The following is a 14361-nucleotide window of genomic DNA, read 5'->3' on the forward strand; positions in this document are numbered from 1 at the left end:
TTCGGACTCAAAGTGCAAATGAATCTATGAACTTAAGGAAGAAAATAAGTTTCAGAGTGATATGTCGATTTGACACCGAGATATATTTTTTGGTGTTAACGACTGCAGGCTACCACCATGGCCTTGGCAAAGACCAATCCATGAAAAATTCTGAAATTTTAGTCTCCTATTTCTCAGTAACTATGAGGTCTACAGAAGTAAATCTTTGCATGCGTTCATACCTTGATAGTATTAACAAATACACCAAGTTTTATTAAAATTATAGAATCTGTGGATGTCATTCTGAAATTTTTCTGTGATTTGACTTGTAATCAGTCAACTATTCACATTGCATTTATGCCATTGGTGTGGTAGCTGTATAAAAAGCCACCATGAAGCAGTGGTGTATTCTGTTGATCTGGTTTACCACAACAATTCTTATTTATTGTTTATATATATTACAGGCGCGGCTCGTGCATTATTTTCCTGGGGGTTCACCGAAGTCATATGACACACATTCAGTTTTCGCAAATAGACTTTCTTCGGGAAACAAAGGGATGGGGAGGGGGCTTAAAAGATTGGTACATATTTTTCTCATAGAATGAGGTTTCATAGTAGAGGTGTGCGTATAAATTTAGGGCTAAAACTAAGTACAATAAATTGTTCATCTATGAAAGAAATTTCGGGTTTTATGGACGTCATGGACGTCCTCAGGATTTGTTCCAGGGATGGGAAGCAAGATCATTTTTTCCAGGGGGGACAAACGAGGCACATTTTTCCTTGTAATAGTGCTGTTCTCTCAAAAACACTCCTTCAGTCCCTGCAGCATCTTTATAATAATCATCATAAATTACTGTGACTGAAATGAAATTATATGTGTGTAATAAATAGTTTTAGGTTGACATTAATTTTTCAGGCGAGTGTGGCCCTTTTCCCCTTCCGGATGCCCATGCCTGCAATTATAAAACGACTAATCACAATGGTCCTACAATGATTAAAGGGAAATGGCAACCAATAGTATACGTACTAGAAACCTGAGATCCTTTCATTGGAACGCTACAGCTTTTTTTTGTTTCTTCAAATTTGGAGTTGGTCGACCAGCACACAGATTAGATATAGCACACGCTTTATCTCTAATTTTCTTTCAACAGACGAGAAGGTATGTTTCCGTTAATTGTATGCATTTTAGCGGTCATTTCGTACCTACGCAGACAGCAACACCTACACTGCATCAAATGATGTAACATAGTCCATCCTTTGGAGCATCAATACTTTGCAACAACTATCCAAGCACTTCGAAAACTTACAACCTTGAAACATTGACACCGACATGGTTTGTCACGTCTTCCTTTCTTGTCTAAGATCGCGCCATTTTTTTACTTTCACATATCCGAAGTGTTTCCATCTTTAAGGAAAAAGTCTGAATGCATGCACGAGTTATTTTAGTAATGTATTTCTGTTATTTTAATTCATCGTGTCTAATTCCAGCTTTCATTCATTTCTACTCATCCTTCTCTGCCACAATTTTGCATTTATGCCAAGAAGTTCGGCACAAAAATTATTCAACAGAGAAGATAGAATATGTAACGAATGTGCTTCAAACTTGAACCTCACAGGGCAACACTGCAAGGGAGGAACCAGCTGGGTCTCACTCGCAGCGAGGACGGTGCCGCCTTCTGGCTTCTGCTCACGGGGGTGAAACCTGCTTCTGAGAGAGCACGAACTGCGCATGACCGTTGGTTGGAGATCGAGGTTTCTCAGTACCCTTTGCCATATATTTTGCCCATATAGCTACCCCGAGCTTCTGCCTGCCGACCAAACCTTCACCATGGCAGGATCTCTCCTGTGGGGGTTCAGCTGAGGGTCTGCACGAGGGTGGTCGATTCGCGGTTTCTCTTTCTCAGCAAAATAATTTACCATGTTACGGACACAAATACATGACTTCTTGTGTAGAAATTTTAGCAAAAAATTCTCAAAAGGTAAAGACATTGCTTATTGTCCATTCTCGAGGTAAATGCCGTATATTACTGGGGGTTCACTGATCCTGTGCGCTATAAGGCCAACCTCGCCTGATATATTATGTATTAATTAGATAGAATAGAAGTAACTTTTATACATGTATGAAATAAGTTGGTTTACTATTATGAGAGAATATGCCACTACCACAAAACATATGAATGTTACTCTATTTTTTAGACTTCATGATTGTCACTTCCAGGACTAAAACTATGACTAGGTCAAGTAAGTCATTAGGTAGCTGAGATTTTCTTGTTTGTTTCCACAGTGGTTGATTAATCAGGTTCTCTCATGGGTAGACCACATTTATTCTATGGGAGCAAGTCAAATAATTATGCACAAAGCAGTTATATTTGCATTTCTGTTGACAGATCACATTATTTCACACATGGATGGAAACAGTCACAATTTTCTCTTATGTACGAGGGGAAGTCATTAAATAATGGGAATTTTATTCTAAACTTAATGTATTCTCCTGCGCATTAGCTCATACATGGCCGCTCCACTGTTGATTCTACCATAGAAGAGCTACAAAGTGTTATTTGTTTTTTGTGGACAGAGGGAGTGAAATCTACAGCAGAATGAAAGTTCAGTATGAAGACAATTGCTTGTGTATGAATGGGTGGAAAGATCAGTTTCTAAAAACAGAAGACAAAATATCAGTGATGAACATCGGAGTGGGAGGCCAGTTTGCATGGCAAATGATGCAGTGAAACAGTAGATCAACCAGCAAATCCATTAATTCAGTACACTCTCCCCTGACTTAAACAATTGTCTCTGTACTGAACCTTCATTCTGCTGTAGATTTCAGAAAAAATGAGTAACACATACAGGGAATGGACAAAAATATGGAAACACCACGACATCGGAACGGGTGATATTGACGGAATTTTTCCACTTGATATCGGATGCGGTGCGACATTCTTTTGTCTTGCGCCTTGAGATAGGACCCTGTCAGACTGGTAGGAGTCGACAGTTGCACTGTAGATAGCGTGCAGTGCAGTTGATACTGAATCATGTCCGAGCTGACAGTGTTTCAAAGAAGGCAAATTTTTTGGTGCCTGCCTTGCAGGTGCCTCTGTTACCAAAGTAGCCATGTTATTTGGCGTATCGAGAGGGACTCTATCCAAGATCATGACGACATAAAAGTGGCCGGAAAGACATCATCAGATAAAGCCCTTCGTGGACGAAAATGTACACTGAGTGAAAGAGGCAGAAGGACACCGAGAAGGATTGTAACCATGTTTTGAATGAAGAATGGTGCAAGATCCTATCATCCACCATCCAGGACTTGTATTTGTCCATTCCTCAGAGACTGCAGGCCGTTTTGGAAGCTAAAGGCAGTCCTGCACGTACAGAATTCTGGCTTTTCTTCGCAGGTGTTTCCATATTTTTGTCCATCCTGTAGATGCTCTTCTACTGTGCAAGTCAACAGTGGAGCGGGCATGTTGTACGAGCTACTGCGTAGGTGCATACTGCTTGATCGTCACTCACGACATCTTTATGGTGTGTTGCTAATAAACCATTTTGAGTCCCAAAATACAAAATATCATTGTGCATAAATCTCCATAAAGTTTTGAATAAAATTCCCGTTATTTAATGACTTACCCTAATAAATTGACACCTAAGTCATAGTTTTAGACATCTCAGTGTGATTGCATATTTTTAGATGTTAGGGGGAGGAGGATGACTGCTCTTTAGAGTTAACACTCTCCACCCTCCTCATGTCTCTTCACTTATAAACATCCATTTTGTTTTCCATATACAGCTGCAACGCCTCATAAGCTGAAAAGCAATGATTTGAAGATTCTTCTGGTTTATTCACATGATTGCGAACCATTCATGAATCTAATGAAAACTTTCAGAGAGGTCCTCAGGGAAAGATGTTCTTGTGAAGTAAGTTTAAAAGTGTTTATTTTCATGTTGAAATTAGACATATTTAGAACTTAGTTTCGAGAAGTAGTGATTGAACAAACTTATATATAAATAAGTCAGTACTATTAATAGTTAGTACCATTACTGAATAACAACAACTAGGGTGTGGATTTTGGCCTATTTGCCTTTAATATTCCTTTGTACAGGATGTCGCACATTAACTGGGATGCATCATATGTATTTTCATTACAGGCGTAGCAATTTTACCCTGTAGACATAGTCTTTCATGTTTTAAGTTTGTGTTGTGGTGTTTCTAGCCCTAAAATGCATTTTTATAGTGACTATTTTTCTTAATTGTGCTTATAAATGCTTATTCTGCTTACTTCATCTTTTTTTTGTGCCTTTGTCTTTGCCTACATTGAAGAAGATAAGCTTTTGTATATGTAGACTGACACAAGTTCTTCGTGTCAGAATTACTTTGACGATTTTCCGGAAAGGTGAATTTAGTTCAAAACTGTATTAATAGTTGTGAATTAATTGTTAATGCACTTTATGTGTAAACTGTAATGCCAAATTGTAATGATAATACAGGATAACTGTGCATTGGAAGAAGAAAATTGAAATAAGTTCATGTTCATTCCTTATTTTAAAGTCTTCTTTTGATTAGAGGGTGCCTATTTGAGAGTTTTTTAGAGCCTATAAATACATACGCTAATAATAACAATAAACTTAAAATTTTAAACACACATTGTACTGTTAATAACTCCAGTAAACAATTGTTACTTGCAGGTTTACGACTGTTTTGATTGGGTGCTCTTTGATGAAATCAGTACAAGCCCAATGGAGTGGATGGAGATGTGTCTGGATGCCAACAATATGAAGATTGTCCTCGTGGCTACGGAGTTGAGTTACTTGAGGCAAAGCGCAATGCTCTGTCACAAGAGAATAAATTTCACTAAGCCTCACACTTTTGACAATCTCTTTTCCTTCGCACTGAAGTCGATTACAGTAGGAATGTGCCAGAATGACTATAACAGGGTCTTTGTAGTGAGGTGAGATGTGGATTTGTGTGTGTGTAGTTTATTTGTATCCATGTTTTGTACAAAAACTGTACATGGTAATATAGGACATGTCATAAAATTTCTACTAATGGATCCAGTTGCATATTCTGTAAATTTGGCCTGGTTTACCCCAACAATTCTTTTTTATTGTATGTATTTATTATATACCCAATCTACTCGCAGTGACAGCCCACCATTTCCACGGTTCAATGGACATCGCTGTGTGTCATGTTGCCATGTTCACGTACATCTTTACTCTACTGAATAAAAATCTGTTTCGCAATGAGAACTGACAATGATATCATCATCCTTTGCTATTTCCTGGCTCTGGCTGGGTCGGCATAGAAGTCAAGCCTCTTCATTTTTTCCTGGTCTTCCACCACTCCTCTCTTTCCACGGTATTCCAATCTTGTCCTAGTCTCCTAACACTCTCCACTATCTGCTCTTTCCACCGACATCTTGGTCTCCCCCTTTGGCCTTATCCCCACCCCTTGTATATGGTAATCTCTTACTGGCAGTCTTTCTGCATCCATCCTCTTCATGTGTCTGAACCATCTCATCTGTGCCCAATCTATCCTGTCCTGAAGCTTCACCACCCCCACTGTCTGTCGGATCTCCTCATTCCTTATTCTATCCCTTCTAGTCTTCCCAAATACACTCCTTAAAAATTTCATCTCCACTGCCTGCATCTTTCTTTTGTCTCTCTCTGTCATTGTCCAAGTCTCAGCTCCGTACATAATTATCGGTACATAGTATGTGTTATACAAGGTGCATTCAATAAATAACCGGAAAAGTGCTGTAAACGGAAATATGTTAAAAAGAACTACAGTGTTTCAACATAGTCCCCCCCAGTTCAATGCACCTACACCAGCGCTTGATAAGGGCACTGATTCCACAGGAAAAAAATATTTTTTTGGATACGTGTGTAACCACTTATGCACTGCTGACTGGACTTCTGGTCATTCTGGAACCTCGATCCACTTAGTGCATCTTTCAGTGGGCCAAAGGTGTGGAAATCAGAAGGCGCGAGATCGGGCTAACATGGAGGGTGGGGTAAGGACTAAAACTTTAGGTCCTCGATGGCAGTGTGTGGTCTTGCATTGTCATGGAGCAAAAGCACACCAGTGGACACCAGACCACGTATTCTCTGCAGAATGGCTGGTTTCAGTTTTTCACGTAAGAGGTTGGAGCAGGTGGTACTGTTTACATTATGACCTCTGGGCATGTAATGTTCAAGAATTGGCCCCTTGTGGTCCCAAAACAAAGTTAACATGACCTTTCCGGCACTCCGTTAAGCACGCAGTGACAGATGCAACCTGGATGCAGAGAATCCTCAACGCTAGTTATGCCCTGTTTGAACTTCTCAGCCCACTCGTACACTTCTGATCGATTAATACAGTTGTCACCGTACTGAACTGTCATGCGGCGATGAATTTATATCGATTTCAAGCCTTCACTCAACAAAAATCTCACGATTCTTCACTGCTCCAGCTTGGAGCACTCCTGTAACGGTGCCGCCATCTTGTGTAACTGTTTCCCAGCATCCCGTGCACAAGGCAGCCCCAGCTATGAATACCTTATAGATGCTTTCACAAAATAACAAACATATAACAATCACAGTCGTATTTTAGATTTTTTATACTACTTTTCCAGTTATTTATTGAATGCACCTAGTATATTACCTTCTTGCATTTCATAGGTACATCCCTGTTCCATATTAATCTTCGAATGGTTTGATATAGTCCACCCCCCCCCCCCATTTGTCCTCTTCTGTTTGCCTCCTCATCTAATCTTCCACTTCTCTCAATTATGCTTCCTAGATATTTGAAGCTCTCCACTACCCTCAACTCTTCCATGTCCATCTATATTCTTGGTTCATTTCTGGCTCTGTTTCTTGTTGTTGTTAGCATCTCGCTCTTTTCTGAACTGAATTTCATTCCTGGTCTTCTGATTTCCTCATTCCAACTATCAAGCTGTCTCTGTACTTCTTCCCTGTTCCCCCATATTACTAAGTTATCAGCAAACAACAGGGCCCTCCTCTCCTATCTTCTTTCCCACCTCTTCCTTAATTGCATCCATTCTCGTAATTATGAAGCGCAGCGGGGAAAGAGCACTTCCCAGTTTTAGTCCATTACTTATACTGAACCACTCCATTCTTCCCACTGGTGTCTTCTCACAGCTCTGGTTGGCCTTTTAGACAATGTAGGCTCTGGTTGACAATGATAATGGATAATGGTTTTTGAAAAGAAGACCAATATTGTACAGGTATTTGTAGGACTACCCAATACTAAGAAAAAGTTGTTTCGCAAAATTGATAAGAACGGTTTTTGACAAATTTTAAAAATCTGAAAATTATGAATTGTGTATAAAATCTTTTTGCCCACCCCACACTAAAATTTCATCATGATCGGACCACCCGTTTTTTATTTATAGAATTTCAAAGAGAGCGATGGTTTGCAAAACTAAAAAAAAAAAAAAACTGGCCCTTTTTTGTTCTCATGATTATAAAAAATATAAGGCATACTCGAAAAAAAAAAATTGGTTAGCATAGATTAACGCAGAATTGATTAAGCTAAATTTTGATGTAACTTTTTTTCTTGTAGGTCTACTGGTTAATTTTTTAATTGCAGTCTAAAACTCTAGTATCTATAATTTTTAACCCGACAGTAGATTAATTAGATGCAATAGAAATAAAACAACATCGCAGGCATGAAAGTAAAACAAAAACAGAAATCTAAGAAGTTAAAAAATTTTGGAATTTTCTATATTTTTTATAAAATCTCTCTATTTATGTAAATTAGACCTAGTTTTCCCTGCACCAAGGGAAATTTCTCTTCCTTTAGCACCACTGTCTCTGCCAAGCATGGCACAGAAAGCAGGAAGGGGGAAGCAGTTTTCCCCTGCAAATGCAGTTTGCAGCGGTGGAACTGACCTGCAGGCTTCATGCTTTTAAATAGCCACTTGCTTCGACCCCCTTGCCATTCCAGTGTACAATTGGGGAGGAAACACGTTCATCAGAAGTGTGCGACGAAGAATGATCTGGTGCACACTAACCAATCTTTAGGTTCTTTAAATAATTTACTTAAATTCAGGTTTCGACGCTTGTTTTATTGGTGCATAAAAATTAATGAGCAATTAGCCATACATTAAAGCTAAATGTATGGGTAATTGCTCATTAAATTTTATGCAATGTTTAAAAATATGTGAAAAAAGTTGATTTACCTGCAGTAACATGGAGAATTATACACATATAAAATACTTTGACAAATTCGGCCTTTCTCAGGTATCATGATTGGGGAACGATCTCACTGAAAATGTAATTTGCATACTAACTAACTAACTCTCTCTCTAGCCTTCTTAAACCCGAAGGTTCATGGCTGCAGCAACACAGGCCCTCCATCTTTCCCTATCTTGAGCAAGTTCTATATACTCTTTTCCATCCCTACCGATTTCCCTTAGGTCCATCTCAACGTTGTCCCTCCATCTTCGTCTTGGCCTTCCTACAGGTCTCTTACCATCAGGTTTCCCAACAAGAATCCTGTAAACTCCTCTTTCCTCTCCCATTCGTGCCACATGGCCTGCCCACCTAAGTCTTCTTGATTTAATTATTCTAATAATATCTGGACATGAATACAAATTATGTAACCTTCTCCACTCACCTGTCTCTTCATCCCTTTTAGGTCCAAAGATTTTCCTAAGGATCTTATTTTCAAATACTCTCAATTTATGTTCCTCTTTCAATGTAAGGGACCAAGTTTCACATCCATATAATACTACAGGCAAAATTACTGTTTTGTATATTTTAACTTTTAGTTTCTTAGATATTAAACGAGAAGACAAAAGTTTATGAAGAGAGAAGTAACATGCATTTCCTGAATTAAGCCTACTTTTTATTTCCTCTTTAATATAATTTTCATTTGTTAATATTACTCCTAAGTATTTGAATTTGGAAACTGGTTCAAACGAGTTGTTATCAATAATTAGATTTTGATACTTGCATACTTGATCATAAAACTTTTAAATTTTGACACCTGTTAAGAGGATTTTCTACAGGTGCCATGTATTTTTGTATTCTGCTAATAGAATGCTGTCATCTCTTTATAGATTTGATGGTTTCACGGATGAGGAATATCTGTACAAATATATAAATCCATTTCTTCGGTTCGTCTTTCCACAGTCCATAGAAGAACTCTTCGAACAGATATGCCCAGGGTACGCACACACTAAAAATATTTTTAGTTTTAAGCCAAGAGCATATGCAAGGGGGGAAGGCCTGCAAATCATGTCAAATGAAAAAAATGAAAAGTTTAGGAAACATCAAGTTGCATAAATATTTTGGGGAATTATAAATTTTAATTAATGAGAATTTATTCTGTGATGTATCGAATAAAATAATTTATGTTCCGCATTGCTGTCAAGATATTTTGAGTGGCTGAACTGCTCCTTTGTGTTTGTCTCATCATCATTTTCATCCAGTGGCGGCAATTTGGAGGGGGGGGGGGCAAATGCCCCTGCACTATGCTAAACCTTATCTGCAAACGGAAATATACTGTCTTTGCCACCTTCCCCCCAGTTTTTGAACCCAATCACCGGCACTGTTTTCATCTAATAATTATTGATCTTCACGGTCATCATTAGACTTTTGTGATATAATGTATGAAAAATACAACTAATTCAAATGCATTGATTGATTTCTTTTATTTTGCTTTGCTTTTCTGCCACTTTTGGCTAATCGCGAAGATGAACATGAATGATATGACAACATTGCGGAAGAGACACTCACAAAGAACATCCATGTCCAGGCCAGGATTTAAACCTGGGACCCCTGGTATTCTAGCATGCTGTGTTAACCTCTCTGCCATGGAAGTCAGCACAAATTCAAATGTGAATGAAAAAGTACACTAATGAGTTGAGAAATTGCTGTTCCTGTTAGCCCCAGCAGACTAGTAAGTATTTATTTTCTCCATTCTGAATGAAATGAAAAAGGTGTTCCAAATATTAATTAATATTAGTTTGTAAGTATATGCATCAATTTATCATTGGTATCACCAAAACTGCCGAGATCCAGAATCAAAACACGTTACATTTCAGGGCACCCTGCTCCATAAACGGCCTACACTCAGAGTGTTTAATTAAAAACATACAAGAATTACATCAGAATATTAAAATACATGTTAAGTAATCAGAAATATTAGTTTTTGCTCGAAAGTGATACAAAAAGAAACTTTGAATTTTGCATAATTTCTTGTATAATTAGACTCAACGAAATTGTCACGTGGCATTTTTGTGGATACCGTGATACAATTAATTCAAGACTTCTTGCATTGAGAAACAAAGCATAAAAATCTAAATTATAAAATAATTACTATAAAGACTAAAATGCCTATCAGTAAATAAACACTGACACCACCTCAGCTGTAATTTTAATGCATTAGAGTCTACCAGATCGCAACATTTTTAATAAAAATTGTCTTTTTAAATTAGGGAAAGTTCTGTTTTTCTTTCTGCCCTTGAAATTTAGAAAATTTGTTGAATTATAATAATTTGTGCAAAACTGAGTTGAGAATCTCTTTACATGGTTTATAATCATTACAGGTCGAAGAACCACTCTGATGGGACGGATATGGCTACAATGAAAACTCAGTTGGAAGAGTTGGTGAAATTTAAGAAGCACAATCCACACTATTTGAGAGAGTTGATAGCTGGCAACGAGCAAATCATATCATCTCATTATAAAATGTTGAATGAAATAAAAGTAGTTTGAATGGCTATCTTCTGAACTAAGCAAAAAAAGAAAGTTGGAATCGCAATACTGTACCTGAGCTTATGATTTTTTGAACTGTTGAGAGATCTGTGATATTTTTGTGCGAGATAAGTGATGAAATATTTAAAAAAGAATTATAAGCTGGTAAATGGTAACAGGACACTGTACTTTGGACTAGTACTTGTAATCTAGTTTTAAACTTTTATGTTACTTAAAGATATGTGTGGTTAGCTCACTCAAAGCTTGTGAATGGAAATTTGAGAATGTGTGAAATGTGCAGCATTGGCCATATTATTGGACTCGTTAGTTGTAAAAATGAAACACAGATTAACTCACTTTACGTAGAGAAATTTGACAGATTTAATATTTTGTGATACACATTGCATTGTTATACACACTGCAAGTACTGTTAGTACTTCGTATGACCACCTTTGGCTCCTTTTGAGCCCATTTTAATCCTTGTTTGTGTACAATTCCTTTTCACTCCTTTTTCTAAACTTCAAACCATGTGGTTTATGAAATTACATGTTGCTCTGAAAATAAAAATAAAGAACACCCTTACAACAACCAGAATTAATATTATTTCTTGTTATAACCAAAAAATAGCATAAATAACACTGTGCATATTGTTTGAGGTATTTTAGCGAATATGCAAAGAATCGTGCTCCCATATATTCTTGGGACACAGTAAAATTAAAGGATTGTGGGAAACAATATTATATCGAAGCAGACAAACGGTTTAATCCCATAAAAAGTTATAACAATCGTCAAATATATTTAGTGAGAACACTTTCCAAACAAGGAAATATGCTTCTTTTTTACGAGTCCAATAATTTAGCCAATACTGTAGGTCTGTAGTTTCTTCTTGTCAAGAATTTTATGCATATTTCGTTAATATTCTTTATTTTAGTATTACATACTTTATTTTTGTGTTATAATTGATGTTTAGGTTTTCCACGTTGTTGATAAGAAACAACAAAACTAGTACAAGATAAGCTTTATCTGTTGTTAAGAGGAATGGATGTTTATGCCATTGTTGGTTAAGAGGAATGGATGTTTATGCCATTGTTGGTTAAGAGAAATGGATGTTTATGCCATTGTTGGCTGTTGTTTTTGTTAAAAATGTGTGTTTCTTATAAATGTTAGAGATGGAAATAGCTAATTGGAAATAATTCTGTTAATCAGTAAAATCGTCGAAAATTTTATGAATGAAAATGTCGTTTTTTTTTTAGCACACATTTATACATGCATATTCTTTTTTACTGTCATGGCAATTTGTACCCAGCTTAATAACTCCCTTTATATTTTACAGGAGGGTGTTAAGGGACTTTTTGAATCACCCTGTAGTTTGTTAAAATAATAATTTGATCTCCACATTTGCTTTTGTTTCTTTGCTTAAAGTGCCTCAGAAATAGACAAAACATTATCAAATTCAGAAAATTTCACGCCATTTGAAAGTTTATACCAGTGGGAGATTACGAGCCTGACGCAGTGAGGAGAAAGATATTGAATTTGTTTTAAGCCCACATTACATACAGAAAGGCTAATTGGGAATGGACAAGCTCAGAGTAGGATATGAACCACACTGCGCCTCCACCAGGTATTGAATCTGGGATTCGGATTCCTTCATTACAAGGTGATGTATCTCTAGTCCATCGGGGAAGCCAGGAAAAAATCTTTGAAGGCAGTACTGATGCCTAAAATTGTAGCAATTAAAAAGTTATTCAACAGATAAGAGTAAAAATAATATAGGATAGTATTCCATGTCAAAGTGTCCCTGAATGTGAAAAATATTCTTGTCAGTATTGTATTTAATATAGTATGCAGTGTATTTAGTTTAACATGGTGGCTGTAAAAATAATTTTCCATTCCTTCTGTATATTTTGTTTTTATTCCTTCTTGAAGACAGTAGATGTTTCAAAACACCCATTGATCTACTGAAAGCAGTAAACAGAATTTTAAGCAGGGTGGGGGAATTCCACATCATCCCTTTTAGTAATGCAGCTCTGGACCCAGCCTCTTTTAGTCCTCCACAACACCCTCAGATTCCTCTTTGCATTAGTTTGTGTACTCCCCCCACCCCCAAATGACAGATGTGAATACATCAATGAAAAATCTGATTCTTACGTTTCATCAATTTATATCAGCTCAGTGCAAAATTAGTTATAAGTGTTGGCAAATTTTGTATTGGTATTCAATCTAGTTGGTAAAATTGTCATGTACATTCCGAAATAATGTTAAGATGTTGAGTGTAAATTCTAAGATCTCATGCAGTTAAGTACTTCCCTTCAGAATCTGTATATATGTTATTGTTTATTGAAGATAAATAATGTACATTTATTTGTATTAATATCTTCTTCCAAAATTACGAAGATGCAAACATGAAGTTTGTAAAACACGAGAATATTTTTTCATAAGTGTTTGAAATAGTGCTGTGTATTATTAAAGATATTTCTACAAATAAAAATACACTGTATGATAATATACATATTCCTGTTTTTGATGTAATAATATTTGTATTGACAGTGTATACAATCTATCTAGACTGAGAATATAACATCTTATAATGTATATTTTATAATTCCTTACAGTTAAATATTATTTTTATTATGTAGTGGCAACAAGAGATGCTATAAAAATTAAAATATGTGTATTTGTCTTCAACATCAGTTAAAACTTGAAATAGGTGACGAAAGATGAGTGATATTTTGATGGGAGTAAATTGGGGTTGGGAAGGTTAGGTACGGCATAACATATTTTGGTATTAACATATTCCTGTAATTCTAACATAAATTGAAATAAAGCACAATATTGTTGGAATTAATGTACATGAAGCTGATATTTACATTCCCTGTTCTTAGAAATACAGGGTGATTCAAAAGGCTGTTTCCATTCACAACTCTGTTATCAGTGAACATAGTGAGAAATAGAAAGTTGTTGGAAATATGAGAGTTTCAATCTAGCAACACCACTCAGGCTTTACACTGGTATGAGTTTTCAATATATAATAATAATAACCCATGTTGCAACAGCCTGTGAGGGCAGGGCCTATCTACCGACTGCCGGCCTCCCTCCCATCTGACCAGTTACGAGTTCATGTATGGTCAACATGATAACCCCCCAGTCGTCGTCATCGTTGTAGGTTTCCATGATGCTACTCATTCATAGTTCCCCAATTTCCTTGCAATGGCGGGTGGCCATCAGCCCCATGCACATGCAGAAATATCACGAGAAAAGCTGTTATGCTTCCCCAAGGAGACTCGAACCTGCACGCGTCCTGTAGTTGGAGTCCTAGCATGATGCCTTAGACAGCATGGCCATGGTGTGGGTGGGTACAAGTCTCAATTGTAGCTAAACAACGCAGAGTTTCCACATGTTTTGTCTGGAAAACCGTACATCATCGCAATAACATACAGGGATGTTCAAGTGCACCTGGACTCGCTCTTCAGCTTCAGTGTTCCTTCTGTGAAACTGACTGGCCAGTTGGCAAAACTGAGTTTCCAAACTCACCTGCTAAGTGATTGCAACCAATCTTGCAGTTATACCAGGTGTGCCGGTTAATAATTCTTAATTTCGTTGCTGGATGGCGCTGGAAGCAAGTGTTGGTGCACAGTCTCAACTGTTACGTCAGTGTGTTGCCAGGACAGTACCTGTCAAAATGCCGTG

General features: G+C 37.1%; 2 protein-coding genes across 2 annotated transcripts in view; one reads left to right on the plus strand and one right to left on the minus strand.

The window, feature by feature from the left end:
- LOC145989683 (uncharacterized) overlaps positions 1–13400 on the plus strand; it is a 44864-nt gene extending 31464 nt beyond the window's left edge. The window contains exons 11-14 of the mRNA XM_083124904.1: positions 3764–3891; positions 4660–4922; positions 9036–9143; positions 10527–13400. Of these exons, the coding sequence (XP_082981030.1) occupies positions 3764–3891; positions 4660–4922; positions 9036–9143; positions 10527–10695 (668 nt within the window). The 3' untranslated portion in view covers positions 10696–13400. The remainder of the gene's footprint in view (positions 1–3763; positions 3892–4659; positions 4923–9035; positions 9144–10526) is intronic.
- Positions 1–14361, minus strand: part of LOC145989684 (uncharacterized) — a 173595-nt gene that overhangs the window by 65764 nt on the left and 93470 nt on the right. The gene's annotated exons all lie outside the window — the stretch shown is intronic.

Source organism: Lepisma saccharinum, chromosome 7, assembly GCF_977018435.1.
Source record: "Lepisma saccharinum chromosome 7, izLepSacc3.1, whole genome shotgun sequence".
NCBI classification, from domain to species: Eukaryota; Metazoa; Arthropoda; class Insecta; order Zygentoma; family Lepismatidae; genus Lepisma; species Lepisma saccharinum.